Source organism: Ips typographus, linkage group LG13 (assembly GCF_016097725.1).
Source record: "Ips typographus isolate SLU linkage group LG13, UJ_Ityp_2.0, whole genome shotgun sequence".
Lineage (NCBI taxonomy): Eukaryota > Metazoa > Arthropoda > Insecta > Coleoptera > Curculionidae > Ips > Ips typographus.
In genome coordinates, this window is record NC_138434.1 from 119,636 (window position 1) to 137,459 (window position 17,824).

The 17,824-nt window shown below is 37.5% G+C and overlaps 1 protein-coding gene across 1 annotated transcript in view; it reads right to left on the bottom strand.

Moving 5' to 3' along the window:
• DIP2 (disco-interacting protein 2) overlaps positions 1 to 17,824 on the bottom strand; it is a 49,288-nt gene that overhangs the window by 11,139 nt on the left and 20,325 nt on the right. The window contains 4 exon segments of the mRNA XM_081991576.1: positions 2,508 to 2,639; positions 4,491 to 4,607; positions 4,749 to 4,880; positions 6,544 to 6,618. Of these exon segments, the coding sequence (XP_081847702.1) occupies positions 2,508 to 2,639; positions 4,491 to 4,607; positions 4,749 to 4,880; positions 6,544 to 6,618 (456 nt within the window).

The following is a 17,824-nucleotide window of genomic DNA, read 5'->3' on the forward strand; positions in this document are numbered from 1 at the left end:
GTGTGTCTAGCAGAGACGTAAAAGCGTACTTTAAGCATAGCTTAAGTTAAATGCGGTTTAGAGTGTGATATTTTTCACCTGGACTGTCACAGTCTGACCCACACTTAAACTAAGCTCGGCTTACAAAACGACGGTGCAAATAGGGGTAAATGATTAAAAGTACATTAAACTGTAAATTGATACTGAATTGTTGTACAATTAATTGAAAAACGAATTGTTTGTGACTTTTCAGATTTTCGGAAACTTTCTGAAAAATGTTGTATACCTCAACACTTTTCAAAATAATATAAATTTTGAAAAAACACATTTCTACTACATATGGTATACAGAGTGATCAAAAGACAATTTCAAGGGCTACAAATTGGTATATTGAACCACCCTGTAACTGTCAAAATAACAGAGTTATGGGCTGTCACAGTAAAAACTGTCAAAATCAAACAACTCTGTTTTAATAGAACGTAACTCACTTATTCGACGTTTTAGGTAAAAACGCTAGACAGGGTGGTCAAAAGAGAATTTCAAGGGCTACAAATTGGTATATTGAACCACCCTATAATTGTCAAGATAACGGAGTTATTGACAATAAAATGGAGTAGTAAAAAAAAATACCAAATATGAATCTTGTGGATATTTGCATATACTTTATTCCTAGATAATATATCAGTATACAGTATACAGGGTGTCCCAAATTTGAGCAACAAACCAAACTTATAATTTTTTATTCGATTTTTGGAATCTACGTCAAATTCTAGACCTACTTGATGTAAAATGTTGGTTTTTGCTTTAGCAGCCTACTTTGACCACCCTCCTCGAAAGCAGAAATTCCCAATTTGAGCGAAATTTTGGTGCACTTTTCCAGAAAATCGTCCATAACTCGCTTATTTGAAACACCCTGTATAAACACACCGTATAACGAAAGAAAGCTAACGAACGGGGCTATCACGTGACGTTAAGGGGGGGTCTCCCGCTCGTCTTTGACTCGGATGATTTTTAAAACCACTCTCGCTCATGCTATTTGTTAAAACAAATTACTTAGAAACTCCTTTTTCCGAATTTTTCCGGAAAAATTAAATGCACTAGGGATATTACCCCCGAAAAAATTTCCATCAATTTAATTTTGTGCAAAATTAGTATGGAGCAAATCAGTGTAGTTCCATCTTGCTTTATTACATGCCATTGAAACGAGACGCCAATACTCTAATTTGCACCATACATGTCATAATGAAATGACAAGTCATGAATAAAAGGACGGTTTTAACCTTGAAAATTAAAAATCATAAAACCCAACAATATTTTTCACTTCTTCACACTGTTCAAAGCTGAATTAGCAACTTAAGTGTCCCTGGACAAGTGTTAATTACGTTCAACTATACAATAATTACTATTACTGATGTCAAACTGATAACGAGCATTATTGATTGAACAGGAAGCACATGTCATTAGAGGCAATTGCCTTCTTTGTATTGCTAAAGAATGAATTACTATCAGCTCATTTGTTATAAATAATTCAACTGATACGGTTAATGGAATTTCCTATATAAGTTCTATAGGGACAATTTGTAGGTTTTATTTACCTAAAATTGCTAAAACAACTTAAATTCAATCAAGAACTGCAACTTGTGCAACTAATCCCAACCCTAATGGGATTTACCGTGTAACTATTCAGAGTCATAGCAAGCAAAACACCACTTAACAACTGAGCAGGTTTACACTCAGGTACTTTCTCTCGTGTCAAATATTATCGATTGCAACATCCGCGACAAAGTATAGGTGTGTTTTTACTACCCGCACTATGCAAACTTATGCAATTATATGGGTTGAATCAAATTCCAAGAGAGGTACCACAAAACACAGTGAAGTTGCCTTTCACTCAACTTGACGAGCTTTTTTTTATAGAAAGTAACCGAAATTTGATAGTTTGCGTCTTTCTTGAGAAAATTACGCTAAAATGTACCGGTTACCTCATCATTACCAAAAGTTATTTCCACTGAGTCAGTTTACTGCAAAACTTGCACTTGGTACAGTGTGACTAATCACTTTACACTAAAATCACTCGTCTTAACCCCCGACGTTGTAAACGGTACCGCTCGAACAGTGCATTATCACTCCTAGCATTGACACGGTACTCTTGATACTGAATTACTGGTTGGGCACATTCATATTCCCGGTCGGTACCGTCTGCTAGTCTGGGGCGTTGTTTATCGATATTACAGTCTTAATTAACCTAACCTAACGGTACAACTACGCTGACATCGAATATCGACTGATTTGTATCGCCCATCACTATTCAAAGCAAGAGATAAGGTCAGTTGGACACCCTGTATATGTGTGTATAATACACACAAAACAGATTAATTCTATTGTAAGACCAGCAAACCGTAATCGTCTTGATAACATTTTTCGACCAATTTAGATTAAAAAAGAGGGCTGGGCAGGAGTGTTTTTGTCAACATGTTTGCACTATTTTGGGGTAATTTACTGTTTGGATTTAGGTGTCTAAATGATACCTGAATCGTGTCTTTCTCTGTCTGGACTACGGGCCATCACCGATGTCCTTTTCGAAGGCATCGGCATCGACGGTTTGTGTCTGTTTTGCATCGCTTGAGCCAGGGCTTGTTGGACGGCCTCTTGTCGTACCTCTGCAAAAATATCGTTTACTTAACTAGGGCGGAAAGTCAGGTTTTCCTTACTAAAACATGCAAGCTTATCATGCTTTTTCTAAAAAAATAGCTTATTATGATCCTGTTTGTTTTGACAGACTTGTGCAGGGCAAATTTGACATGAATTGACCAGCTGTCAAATTCGCTTAGAGGAGTTTTATAAACTGATTTTTTTGCCAATCACGTAATTTTACTACTTATTAATGCTTGAAAGTGTTTCTTTCTGCAAGAAATTATACAGTCTGCCACCATTCTCTAGAAAGAATCAAATCACTGTAAAGAGCATAACAAATTGACCAAAAAGAACCTTTCTAGAGAAATAAAGCTGGTTCACACAAGTGTCATTGTACTTAAACTGGGTACCCACCCTAACAAAGGGTGTATTTTAACAGATGGAAAATCAGTATATTGTAGGGCCTTAAATGCAAATTTGTGGGTTCCAGATTGTGGTAAAACTTTGGTAACATCATACACCAAAATGCAATTTGTTTAGTAACGGTTCGCAATTGAAGGAAGTTCAGTAAAAGAACCAATCCCATTAATCGATTGTGAAGTGTAGCAAATAACGTTTTAACAGGCTTCTAATGTGCTTTTTCATTCGGGCGAAAAACAGCAAACTGACCTCATTTACTGTTGTAATTGTGTGTGAAATTCTTATGTAGACAAATGCCTTTATTCATTACCAATATCCTGAAGAATGCGAGGCCCATTGTTAAGGCACACGGAATCATTCACCAAAATTGCAGGAGCAGGCTAAATGAGAGTGAATTAATAAAAATTACACAAACAAGCTATTTTTCATTTAATTCCTCTCTGCTGGCCTGAGTGCGCAATAAATCTGCCAGTATTAACTACTCTTGACTTCGATTTGTTACGGCAATGGAAAAAATGCAATAAACACATTTCAAAACTTACCATAATAGTTTTCTCGGGTGTTAAACAAACAGACCGTTTCAAGCTTTTTGTTGGAACCGCAGAACACCACAAAATGCCGTTTAAATAATTACATAAATTAAGTATATAAATATAAATAATATGACACTTTTAAACTGACTTAACCTCAAAAATTTGTTTGTAGGCGGCGCGATTACTATTGACAGTTGACAGATGAAGTAGACAACGTTGCCAAATTTTTGTTTAACATCGATGTCAGATATTAAAAAGTTTTTAGTAATTTTCTAGGTTCTTGATAGCTTTTTTGTTGCATGCAATTTTGACGTTTTGGCGGCCTCACATTCCCCCCAGTGATTACATTTTGAACATCCAGAGTGCAAAAACGTACTAACAATAATCCGATTTTCTCCTTTTCTTGGCTACGTTTACGTGAGAGTTTTATCAGCCTTAAATAATTCTAAAGAAGGCAGCAAGAGAACAATTGAGCTGAAGGGCCCTGTCATGTTTGCCCTCCACTTTCTCCTTGTTCCAAGTTTTTATTAGCCCAGAACAGAGGAGGGGAAAACGCTTTTAACAAATAAATAATACGGTCCTGGTCGATTTTTTACTAACAATTGCGAACTTTTGGCGTTGAAAGTCGAATTGGAGGCTTGAAAGATATAAAACGGAAACGATCGATACTACCCTGCAAAGCACCTGCTACAGTTTCACTATAAAAATAAATCCCGTGAATATAATCACTTTGAAACTGTTGAGCTTTGTGGAAAAGATACGTATTGATTGGTCTCGTTTGTGCCTAAAAGACAATTTGCACCAAGTGTTTTGTTTTTTTGCTAAAGTAAGTTTCCTCATAATCGAACACAATGGAGTGTCACACGTGACAATTGTCAAATGTAAGTCTAAAATGAACTTAATTAAAGTAATACAGTGACTTACCAGAGTGATATCGACTTTCGTTCCTCGTAAGTCGTCGATTACCCCTTCGAGCTGCTCGAGCAGCTGCACTGTTCCCTTCCGGCCCACCCGGACGCCCAATTTGCTCGTTTGACACATCTGCACATGCAACAACACAACAACGATACTCAGCCCATGCCATAAAAACTTATGAAATAAAATAAATAAACAAATAATGGGATACACAATGAAAAGCACAACATGCAAAACACAACCATTTTCGATTATTATAGGCACTACCTGAGTGGTAGCGTTTTTCATTATGAGTGACTCGTCGTTGAGTACGGCGTCTGGTTTGTTGATGGGGACGTTCGGCGGCACGGTCACCGCCCCTACCGCCCCCGCTGCCGCCTCCCTCGGGCTCACTCCCAGCTGCGTTCGAAGGAAACACAAAAAGCGGTTAAGTAAAGCGAACGCTGACGATTAGTGAGGTTAGGACAAGGAGGAAAATCAATTCAGTCGATTTTGGCTTCCGGTTAGTCTGCGTTGTTAAGGCAAGTCTCGTTAGTATACGCGTTCAGTTTAAGCGATAATCACCCTTGGGATTAAAATGGTTATTAAGAAAGTTTCCCTATAAAATCTCGACACTATCCCAATGCCACAACAAATTAACGTCCGGGAACAATCACCCGACTAATTCCCCTAAACAAAGTCCAATTCGGGATTAACTTTTGGGATAATCAAGCCCTCTGATCCCTCACTAAGCAAGTTAAGACACTGTGTGTAACTTTAATAAAGCACAGCATTCAGCACAGGGCCGGACTTAAAAACAGTTAAAACTCAATAGTGTGGAGAAAACAAATAAATCAATTCGTGTCCCCTATATTTAGTAGTAATAGATTTCAGTTCACTGTTGCACTGGCCACTGACGTACGTCAAACGGTTAAAACCAGCTGATTGGTTAGTTCGAGTCGTGACTCTTTTGTTTAGAAATAATAGCCAATGACAAACACTCAGTTTTTTTTTGAGTAGGCTGTGAATTTGATGTTTTTCTTAATCCCGTTTAATTTTTATTCAAAATGTCTGTGATGGCAAAGTGACTTAAGGTGGTAATTTAGGATTCAGACAAGAAATCATTAATATATTGCGTGTGGAGTGATTAAATGAATCGTGTATTTATCTATTTAGTAAATCAGTGTATCAGGTGGTGAGTTTGGAGAGTATTATTTGGTGGACCAAAGAGGTGAGTAATGGCGGGCGTTGGTTCAAAGGGTTGAGTTTCCCATATGAATCGGTTTAGATGAATATAACGAAGGGCAATTACAGTAAAACCAACTTACTGCCCAGCTCTAGACGGAGTTAATAACCCACGTTTTCTGTTCTTAATAGGAACTTCGTTCAGGAAGCGTGACTCAAGACGTTGGAGATGAGGAAAATAGTTTAACCAAGCCATATTTATTAGAGAGAACGGGATTATAGCGTCGTAAAGAGAACAGCAGGATCGTTACCATACATCAGTGGCACAACTGGCTGAGGAAGGTAATTATTCAATTTAAATAGGGTTATGTTATCAAATTGCTTTGCTAATGGCTCTATCTGAGCCAAGTGACGTGAGGTCACGTGACCTCAGTGGTATTTTTGTAATCATGGTGTTACGTGATTTTTTTTAGATAATAACGCCTTTCGAACCGAAAATATTTTGACAGGTAGACAATAAAGTCTATTTTCGCTTTCCATTAATTTGTATTGTTACGGTAAATCTCATTGGTTTGCCCTTTTATTTGAAGCGAATTCCAACTCCATTATAATTGTGCTAACTAAATTAATGAGGTTCTTGCCCGAGTACGGTTTGCTTTACCAGATTAGCGTATAAGGAAGCAATAAGGGCATAAAATCGAACATTTCGACTAAATCTATAATACGCGGGGCGTTCCCAGATATCTGGGCGAAACAGTTGAGGGTTTCGTATAAATTCAATAGAAAATGCCACAAAAGTGGCGAAATTGCCCATAAAATTTAACGGTTCTTGACGTCAGATCAGAACCAGTTGCGTGCCCAAACAGCTACTCCGGTCCTGCACTTGTAATATACTTACTTGAGTTTTGCTTTGGAAGATACGGAGTTAACAGTCTGGACCTCTTCTTTTCGTAGCCCTTCGGTGTAATATCGCCTGAAACAAAATATCAAATTTCAGGTCCGGATTTAAGTTTTTTTTAATAATATCACCCCACTCTTCAATCGAAGTATTTGCTCAAACTTTTCCAATCTCATCTCGGGGAAAAAAAGTTTTAATAAAGATTCTCCAAATATTTATTCGGTCTCGTTTTGCTCGATTAAAATTCAGCCAGAAATTCTTTTTTTATACATTTGGCAACCTCGCACTATAGTGTAACGTACAGGGCTGGTTTAATTCAATTGTTGGAAAATTGCTAGAACCTTGTTTTTATAATGGAAATCAATTATTTATTAAAACCACAACTTCCGGTCCGGGACGTAGTGCAACTGTTTCACAGCCTAAGTGATTGGTTAGGGAATTAAAGTGAGGTTAACAGGCTGAAAATTCAGCATAATTTCAGAGAGTACGACGGTCGGTTTTTTGTGTTTTTTAATTCAATTACTGAAGGGGGCGCAGCCCTACCGCGGTCTGGACAAACATTTTAATGAATGCAAATAGGTGTGGACGTTTTACTGTGTATTAAATAACGGGTTATGGTCGTAGTTGGCTGTGGTTCTAGCATGAACGTAGGGCCGTTGATAAGTTCGTATATGGTTTGAAATGACAGCTGTCATATAATAATAATTGTTTGCAACGCTATCTAAGACATACGCTTTTTGTGACAATTGCCATCCATAGGCGACCTGACCTGATAACAATTATTGAGCAATAACAGGAATCGTCGTCAGTTTGCTGTGTTGCCAGTTGTTGCGCGAGTTACATTGTGTGAATTAATCATTGTAAATAATTAATAATTTGTCGTAACTTTGGTTAACAAAACGGCTTTCAGTGATAAGGGTCGGAGAAAAGCAAAAACTTTTCCGGATCTTAATTATTATGGCGAAATTGTTAATGGAAACCCTATGCGAACTGGGCCTGTCTCTGGCAGATGTTTTCCTCCATTATCCAATTTTCCGTTGTTAGGAAAACCGCTAAGAAAAGTGTTCTGATCGTTTAAAATACTGTTTTAATTGAATGTAGGATTTACGGTTCAAATTTGCTTGAAACACTTCACACTTAGATTTTCACAGTGATTGGATGTAATTATAAGCAAAATTGGTATTTTACTACTAAAGTATTAGTTTTGAGAATTATTTTATTAGGTTAATTTATCACGATCAAAGGACCGGCAAATAACGATTAAATTGAAAGTTTTCCAAGGAATTTCCCTTACATTTTAGGAATTTTCTCAATAAATCTCGTTCGGGTCGCTTTGTGGGTTTATTGGACCTTTCGGACAAAAATTACATTTTCTAGATTGAAGAATGTTAAACAAAAAAATCCTCTTTTTCAAATATATACCAATAAAATTAACTGATTAACCATTTTTAGACCAATCAAACACAGTCCCCACAAAACCTTATCTTAATTCACAAGAAACTAACTAGAACAGACGAGTAAATCACCGTTCCTATTAGTTCGGTTTATTGTTTTTCCGGACTCTGATCCATTTATCTCTGCTAAATGACTGGGAAACATTTATTGCCAACCGCCAATTAGAACTCTGATTCAGTGCATGGAGGACAGGATTTTAGAAATGTGAGATTTTTGATTTTTAGTATTAGAGCCGTCCATCATTCACGTCAATTGTCGCGCAAGCTTATTGGCTTGTTTAGTGACAGCGTCTCGTTTCAATGACATTTAACAGAAAAGGATGCACTATTATTAATCTCAACAGTCAGTACAGTGGGTAATTTTGACCAATCATCATCCTGCTATCCCTTACATTAGAAGATTTTTAGTTTGCTTGAGAACTAAAATGAAAAACTTCCACTAAATGGGTTTCGTAGACTGGTTTGTTTAATATTAATCGCCTCGGACCTTGTAGTTACATAAACGTAAATGTAAAAATAGTTCCGAAATCAAGCAAAAGTAAAATAAACCATCCAGTTGTTTGGCTTTGAAAAAATCCGTTTACAACCGAGGTTTCTGTATATTTTCGTTTAGGATGACGGTTTGGTGGAGTCGGTTAAACAGTTTTTTAGATATTTGTCCACACTCAATTTGGCGGACATGAATTTCCTTGTTTTTTGTACCCGAATGTAAATTTTTATCCCGAAAATTGAGACTGTCAATGGAATGAATGATGAGGCCGTTAAATGGAATGATAAGGGCCAGAACGTGTTTCACAGGTTATCGATCTAAAAAAAATTTAAAATATTAATTTGGCAACATTACTAAAATAGTCAGTTTGACAACGTTGCGGAAATCTGATTATTAATCATTCCGACACAGATTGGCATACATCCTCTCCGTTGAGCTATAAAATTGAAATACAAAATCGTTTTAAGTTAGGTGGGGTGTTGGGGAGGTTGTTCCTAACCCTAACTTTTCCCACCTTTATGGGTAAAAAATAGGCCTGTAAACAATCGAAGGCATCTGGGGGCTGCAAAGAAACTATTTTTAAAATTCCAGTTGTGCGACTTAAAGAAAGTGGCAAAATCGATTTCGCTATCGGGGAAAACAAGCTTTTCACTTATCTTACGGGAAAGTTCGGGCTTAGTTCGTAATATACAGGAACGTTTCGATTAGTTGGATCATACACATACAGTGGAAATCAAACAATTATAGTGTGACGTAACAAAATATACTTTTTTTTTTTTATGTAAATCTGGGATTGATATAGCGTCTCTATCCGTTTCTGGTCGAATAAACGTCACTGGAATCAAGTTCCAACCTGATTTATTTATTCCGAAATGGAACAGCTACTGAAATATTTTCTCCATCCCCCATTTAGGGCTTTAAATATTTGACGACGTTCGAGAGGGTTCCAAATGGTGATACCTAATCGTTTCCGGCTCGTAAATCAAGCAGTAATTTCGCCATTAGGAAAGTCGGTCACAGTAATTTGTTTCCGGGGACATTTTCTGTGTAAATATGCGATAGTGAATAACAATCAAAGAAACACTCTTCCTTCAATTGGTTTTTTCCTTTGCTGGAGGCCTCCGGGAGATTCTAAACGGTTCTAGAACGTTTCAGAGTACTCCAGATCGTTCTGTCAAATTTTTGAACCTTCCTGAAGTCTGGAACGTTACAGAATACGCTAGAAACCATCTGCCAAGTCCTACAAGGATCTGGAAGGTTTTCAAATCTTTCTTCCTTAGCACGTTCTAGATCATTTTCACAACCGAAAGGGATATGATACACATTTTATAATTATGGTTTCAAATAATTTAGTCTCCTAATAAGGTTTACCGTACACGTGATAGCAAGCAAATGAGGACTGGTAACAACTTGAAATCTTAAATACTAAAACAAAACAAAATGGAGAACACTTACGTAGCTGAAGGACGACCTAATTTACCGCACGTGTGCCGCATTTAAGCGGACATTTCGACAAAATATACGGAAACTTGCCGGAGATTTAGTTTCTGCAATAAAACTCCGTTTTAAATGAAATAAACGTTGTGTAGGCAATTCCGTGCATTTTGTCAAAGATACGATCCAATCAAATTGCGGCATTGTTTCTGGTCTGTGTGATTGGTCAAGAAGACGCTAAATTTTTAAGTTTTTTGGGTGAAACACAAAGACTTTAAAGTGAATTTCCTAGTTTACTACCGAAAATTCCTATATAACGAGCTATTCAGGCAAATCATTATAGATAAACGCACGAGACCGCCTTTATACGCCTGCAGCGTATAAGCCGAGGAAATTGGAAAAATAAACGACAATTCAGCGTTCCTTTGCTTTGAATATAACCAATAATTCCATTTATTTACTTCTTCTAGAAAATGTTTGCTGCAAAATTCAGCCAGATCTTTAGATTTATATTGACAGTTGAAATTAGTTAGGTTAGGGAGTGCGTGAATAATTTGTTGACTACATGACGAAATTTGGAACGCAGTCGCACGTAGATACGTCACAATGCGGCGTGCTGATTGGCGATAGCGAAAATTTTGTTGTAACTGCGTTCGAAATTTCCGTAAAACTACCCACTTGTAAAACACCAACAATGATAATTACTAACGTCAACTAATGTATTTTCCCTGTTGTTTTGTTAAGCAAATTTGCTTCGAAACTGAACCGAAAATGGAATTTTCCGTGTTGTTACACCTGCCTCCGAGAAATCCGTTTAATTTTGTTTTAAATTCTCCTTTGGCTGACGGACGCAAAACCGCATTTTGGGAAACGCTCGCACAGCATTTCAGGTCAATTACGACGAAAATGGAGAAAATACGCGAATTGGAATAGTATTTGTTTTTTGTTTTATCGGGGGAAAAATCCATCCGCAAATCAAAAACACAGCTTTTAACCTCAACCATTTGTACTAGTTTGGCGTATAATTTAAGGTACATTTTTCGGGTTTCTACAATCTAAGGGGCGATTTAACCTTCTTTGTGCCTGGAAAAAGGCTTTCCGGGTGACTTTTTTTCCCTCTAATGTCTCTAATATGTCAGACTTCCGGCAGCTTTGTGCAAAATCATAAATTACACCCTTGAGACTAACGGAAAAGCGTACTTACGGTCAGGTAAGCCAAAAGAATGAATTGACGTCCTTGTGGGCTAATTTTCGTTTACCACAAAATCTTATTTAGTACGTTTGTGGGTAAAAACGTCAATAATGACTTTTAAAAAAAACAGCTACCTGACCAATCACAGTCCTATACAAGTCTATTTTAGCGTATCACTGCTTGCAAGTAACGGGTGTTCAATAATTGTTATTAGTCAGGTCGCCTATGGATGGCAATTGTCACAAAAGCGTATGTCTTAGATAACCTCGCAAACAATTATTTTATGACAGCTGTCATTTCAAACCATATACGAACTTATCAAGGGCCCTACGTTCATGCTAGAACCACAGCCAACTACGGTCATAACAATTATTGAACACCCGTTATTACGACCATTACAATGGTGAATTGTTGCATGCAAATCTCAACGAAACTCGTACGTATCGGTTTTGCTGGAGAAATTCTACATAAATCACGTGACAAACTTTTTCTGCGGATGTGCTCGTTATTCGAGAAAAAACTTTTTTTCCCGCACTAATGCGAGTTGGAAAAATTCTTTTCTCGCTTAGCATAACGAGTGTGCAGAAAGTTTTGGCGCATAACCTAATCTTCGTTTCGAGGTCCTAAGGACGAGATTTGCCTGAAATCAAACGGTAAATTAACGAAATTTGTTCGTACATTTGGGATTTAGTGACAAGCCAAATTGATCCTTAGTGAGTTTATGAGTGAAATTTAGAATTCAAGGCCGACATTTTATAAGTGGCCCTAAGGTTATTAACTCGTTACACTGTTAGAGTCTTCTTTTTTTTCCATCTACTAAAAATACTTTTGGACACAACAGAGACTGCACCAGTGTATTTATAATGGGGACGGAAATAAATGGGTGAATATACGAACCATTGCGGAATTGGTACGGCGGCGGGGGCCGAGGGGCCGGAGGGGGGTCCTCAAACTGTTGCAGCCATTCGTACAGTTGCTCCAAATCTTTGAGGCTCTGTTGCCGTTCGGCCTCCTCTCTTGCCGCTACCTCCTCCAAACTTTCCATCACTTAAGTCTTTTATTAAGTCACTTTCTTATTTTTTTAAGGTTATAGCTAATTTGGTTCTGGAATGCAATTCAAAAGAAGGTTTCTGGGTTTAATAGTGATGAATACGGTTCAAATTTGCGTAAAAGAAATCCATACTTTGGTTGGGTTTTTTTTTAGGTCACGTGACTGGTTTTTCTTATGTTGCTTTTGGGTCACGTGACTACTTTAAAATTGGAGCAAAATGTTCCAGATTTGCTTGAAACAAACTAGCACTTTAATGGAACTTTCCTTTGCGTAAATCTTCTTGTACAGTGATTGGTCAATATTGTTGGATTTTTAATTTTTAGGATTCGGGCCGTTTAACCGTCCGCCTGTCAAAGTCGGTTAGACCCGGACGGTTACACGATGCCAAACGTGAATATTAAAAATCCCATATTATTGACCAATCACAAGCTCGGTAAGTCAACTAATTTAAATGGGAGGGTGATTGGAATGTTATACAGGGTGATTTTTGATACAATTTAGCATCAATGAGTAATAGTGGGTCAATAGGTTGTTTGCCTGCTATTTATAGACTGGAAATTGCTTTTGCTGCGCTAAAGGATACAAATAGAGAACGTAGCCCATTGGAATTAATGGAAGCTAAACTAATAATGCAACGGCGGCCATTTTTCTCTATGTAAATTCACTCGTGTTCAAATGTTGTTACTGTCACAAAAGTGCATTAAATAATTACAAAATACTACTAAAGTTAGGTCTAAATTCGGTTATCGTCAACGTCCATTCCTATGGGAAGTCCCAGTGGAAAACTATAAGTAATTTCAAGCAAATTTGGACTTTAACAATAATTTTTGTTATTAAAATATTCAAAGCAATACATCATCTCTGCCTTGAAATCGTGAATCATTTAATTTGCCTGATACACACACGAATCTAGTGACGTGCGTGATGTTTGATGGCATTTTTTCCAAATAGAGTGTTTCCGTTACTTGCGTCGTGGCGCCAATGTATATTAATAGTTGAAACAACAAATTCTGCTAAAGTGTTGATTTTTCAGGTAAATCTTTGACCTAAATAACTGGAATTCTAAATTATTCAACTCAATTTGCGGTGTTTATAGCAGTAATCGGTCGCACATTAGTCTATTGTAATCGATAACAATGCAGCAACTGTAAAAAGGTAGACAGGAAGAGCATTTTTTTCGTTTTATGCCACCGTTCACCTTGCACCCAGCAAGTTCGATGCCACCAGAAGGTTCGTGGGCATTTTATGATGAGGCCAAGTCTAAAAATATAATATTCAAGTTTGTATCACACTTATAAGTGACTTGGAACTGTCTAAATAGGAAAAAAGTTCTCTCACAACACCTGACTTGTCACTGATCTGTCAAAAATTATGGATTTCCCCAGGCTGCAGCTTGATTTAACCAGAAGGTTAACTACTATCGTGAAACTATTCATGACGGTTCAATTTTGCTTGCCACTACTTTCAGTTCTTACGGCAAAACCCGTTAGTACCAGTAGCTGATTTGAAGCAAATTTGAACCGTACTAACATCAACTTAAGGCCAAATTTAACTTTAAAAATCTCGGAAACATTTCTTAGATATTGTGGGGGCAAGATTCGGTCATTTGGTCGTCCCCGAGTTTGGACAATCCGATGGTTTAGTAATATACAGGATGTTCCATTTAAATTAGTTGATTTACAGTGTTTTAGAGGCAACAATGTCACTTTTCCAGCATTTTTTTGGCCTCATTTATCTGAGAAACCCTAAACTTTTGGCACATGTCACCCTGTAGCTCTTTACAAGCAGAATTGATTGTCCGGGAGACATACAGGGTGTCCTATTTTAAATAGTTTTGAGTTCCAGGAACTTAAACAGGAATAACTCGGTTATTTGACCATTTAACTACACGAAAAACTGACGAAAGTGAAAATATTCCTAAAATTGTCGAAAGAACTAGGTCACGTGAGTTGATAGTTCAATTATTGAGCTTGCAACATTGTAAAGGTCAGTTGACAGCTGTCAAAATTACACGTGACGTTTAAAATGTGATTTAAAATTTGAAAATTTGGTAAATTAAATTTAGACTATTTCAGACAGTTATTGTAAAAGGTGAAATTGCAAGAGACCCGTCACGTGACTTTGATTATGCCATTTTAGAGCGTGCAACACTGTCCAAGCCAACTGAAACCTGTCAAAAACAGTCACGTGACATTTAAATGTTGATCATTTGGTAAATTAAATTTAGAGACAGTTGTACGAGTTGAAATTGTAAAATACACGTTACGTGACGTTAATAATACAATTTTGAGCTTGCAACACTGTAAAAGCCAGTTGACACGTGTCAAAAACAGTCATGTAACACTTAAATGTTGATCATTTGGTAAATTAAGTTTAGACTATTTTAGACAGTTGTAAAAGGTGAAATTGCAAGAGACCCGTCACGTGACTTTGGTTATGCCATTTTAAAGCTTGCAACACTGTAAAAGCCAGTTGACACTTGTCAAAAACGTCACGTGACCTTAAAAATGTAGTTTAAACGTTGCAAAATTGGTAAATTATTATAATACTTTGTAATGAATATTGTTTCAATTCAATATCATGTAACAAAGATTTTACCATATGTGCCTATGCTGTTCTGTTCAATTTTCAGTCAATTTTGTTATATTAATACACTACATTTTGAAATATACAGACAATGCCTCAAAATACCCTCAAAAGCCTTATAAATATCTCAAAATACCTCACAATGCTTTGTAATAATGGAAAAGTGCCTCATAATACCTCGAGTACGTACACTGCTCTGCTAGAGGGCGTCAAGCAAATTCTAGTAGTTTAGCATGGTTTTTAAACTTCATGTTAGTTTACCCGGTAAATTATGACCATTTTGCCTTGTTACCGAATCCTGGTTGTTATGGGAAATTTCCTTACATCAGTGGCTTGGTTTCAAGCAAATTTGAACCTTCATAATTCAAATGCCTGAAAGCAGGTGTGTTCTATAATTATTGCACAATGCACCACTCAATATCACTTGATATCAGTGTAAATTATTAACAAAGGCAGTGCATTTTATTAACAATTATACGGATACGTGCATTCGCTTTTGTTACGCGACAGTGACGTTTAATTGGAATAACTCGTTTCTATTCGTTGGCCGGTTAATTGCGTCATTTAATGATGATTTTTTTATTCTTGAGGAATTTAATTGTATAGTGGCCAGAAACCTTCTAATTTACATAGAAATTTGCGATTGTAAGTGCATACCTAAAAATTAGTACAATTCAGAACCGTACAACTACATGATTTTAGAATAGCTGCTTTACGACGCTACTGATGAAGCATCTAAGAACCACTAAACGAAACGTTTTAACCAACCGAAAATCCTTTATATTTCTAGAACCGTTAAACTTTTCAATAATCGTCACAACATCGGATAAAACTTTCAAAAAAAAAACATCAACAGGTTCACGCGAAGAGAACAACCGACGGCGATGGCTTATAGGCGCGTCAATTTAACAATACACGACCTCTTCGAAGAGGAGCCCCACGTGCTGCTGGTTATTCGGAATGACGCGGCCGCGACAACTGTCTGCGGTCCGGCTGTCGCGTTTTCTTCTCGCGTGACGTCTCACGTCCATATTATCCCCGAACGTCATCGTCGGGACGTGTGTGTGGGGTGGGGGGGAGATGGTGTCCGCGTCCCGTTGGCTCCAAACGACGACTGAGTTCATCGGCGTCGGTGACGTCTCGACGACCGTCCTGTCCTGCTTCCCTGCGCCCTGGAATCGGACCGTTTGGCTGCGCCCGGATCTCTGTTTTGCAGAACCAGCATCACCTGATGATTTCCTCTCAAACAAAAAAAAAAACTACCAGCTGACCAGTGTTGTCGGTACAGTCGTAATTCGCTCGAAACTAATCGCACCATTGATGGTATTTACCGCAAGTGGGGAGAGTGATGGCAAGCAAAAATGACCTGTAATGTCTCGTAAATAACGATATGTCGTCTAGACTGGTTTATTAGCATTGAAATCTCCCTCTCCCCCGTCCCGAAACTATTTGGGTTTTGTTTTCCCCTTTTTCGCAGCTTATCCTGGCGCCAAATCAGATTTTTAGGGCACTTTAGCGTTCCAGACGGCGCAAGCAGAAACAACATTCGAAGCCAAAAACCCTTTAAGCTTATAATTTGCCAATAAAATTGGTTAAAGTTGCTATGACAATGTTAGCTGTTAATTTAAGGTCTTTTGGTATAAATATGCTCTTTGATGGGCATTGGAACCCTCCTGGGCCAAAACTGTACTTTTTGCAAAAATTACATTTTTTCAATTTTTGAATGATTGTAACTTTTTTTATTTGATTTGTTATAGATTTAATTTAAACTCCATTAGAAAGAGGATAAAAAATACTACAAAATGAGCCAAAATTGGCCGCTATGGTCTACTTTTACTTGCTAGCAATTTGCATGTTAACTATAAATCCCGCTAAGCTGGTGAACTGTTTGAAGCAAATTTGAACCGTATCAAGAAAACAGTGCTTACACACTTTACTAAAATGCTGGAAACTTCATTCCGACTGTTTATTTGTCGTTTAAATGTTTATTCCAAGTTAATTGAACCAAAAACTGAATTCGACCACCTACTCGGTTCGAAGCAATTTCCCTTTTTGATGGTGTCTAAGCCTAAGTTGTGTTAGGAACCGTAGCCGAAGGCAAACACCGCAATCTATGTCAATGTTAGGTCTCTCTACGCTTACAAACATTGACACAAGATACACAAATAGACTGGGTAACCGAATATTGAGCCAAATGGCACAAAAGACGGTCGCACACACATCTGGGCGCTTTAATTCCACAAATAAACGTGCTACACAAATTTTCTGTACGAAAAGTGTGGCAACAAAGGGTCCAATGATTCATTTTCACCCAGGAATTTTATGGATTAGGCTCTTTACGCCCTAGGGAAATTCACATTAAAAACATGCTCTCTCTATTAAGAGCACTAATTAATCACGACTAATAACACTAGCATGCGATTAAAACGTAATGTTTACAGTGCGTTTTACTCCAAAAGGACACTAATGACCGTGATCCGACTATGACATGTTAGACTAATTAATATGACACACGACTCGCATTTAAATACCCCCCTCCGAAATAAATATACAAATCCGGCATTTAAGCGTATAAATGTGAACACAAACAGGACTTGGGAAAAATATTAGGTACATTTTGTGAACGTCAATTCGTTCAGTTACATGAGAAATGGTAGGAAATTGTCTGATACAAAACGTTTCCAACTTAAAAACAGAATTAATGCGGCACATAAATTATTCGCTCCTAAACGGGGTGGAAATATGCGAGAAACAAACGTTTCGAACGCTCACCCCTCTGTAATTTCAATACAATGGGCCAAAGGGTAATAGAGGACCTTCTCCAGTCTATCCAGATTTATATATTAATACGGTGAATGGACCGAAAAACCTAAATAACCTGGACAGGGACAAGTCCTTCTTAAGCGGACGTGTAATAAATCGACTCAAGTGGCTTTACTAGGGCGACATTTTTATTAGCTAAATGGGCACCATGCTTTTAGGTGGACAACTAGATTAATATAATGATGACTGAGGGTGTGATAAAATGCGTGACAATCCTCCATTTCAGTGTAGGATACATATTTGCACCAATG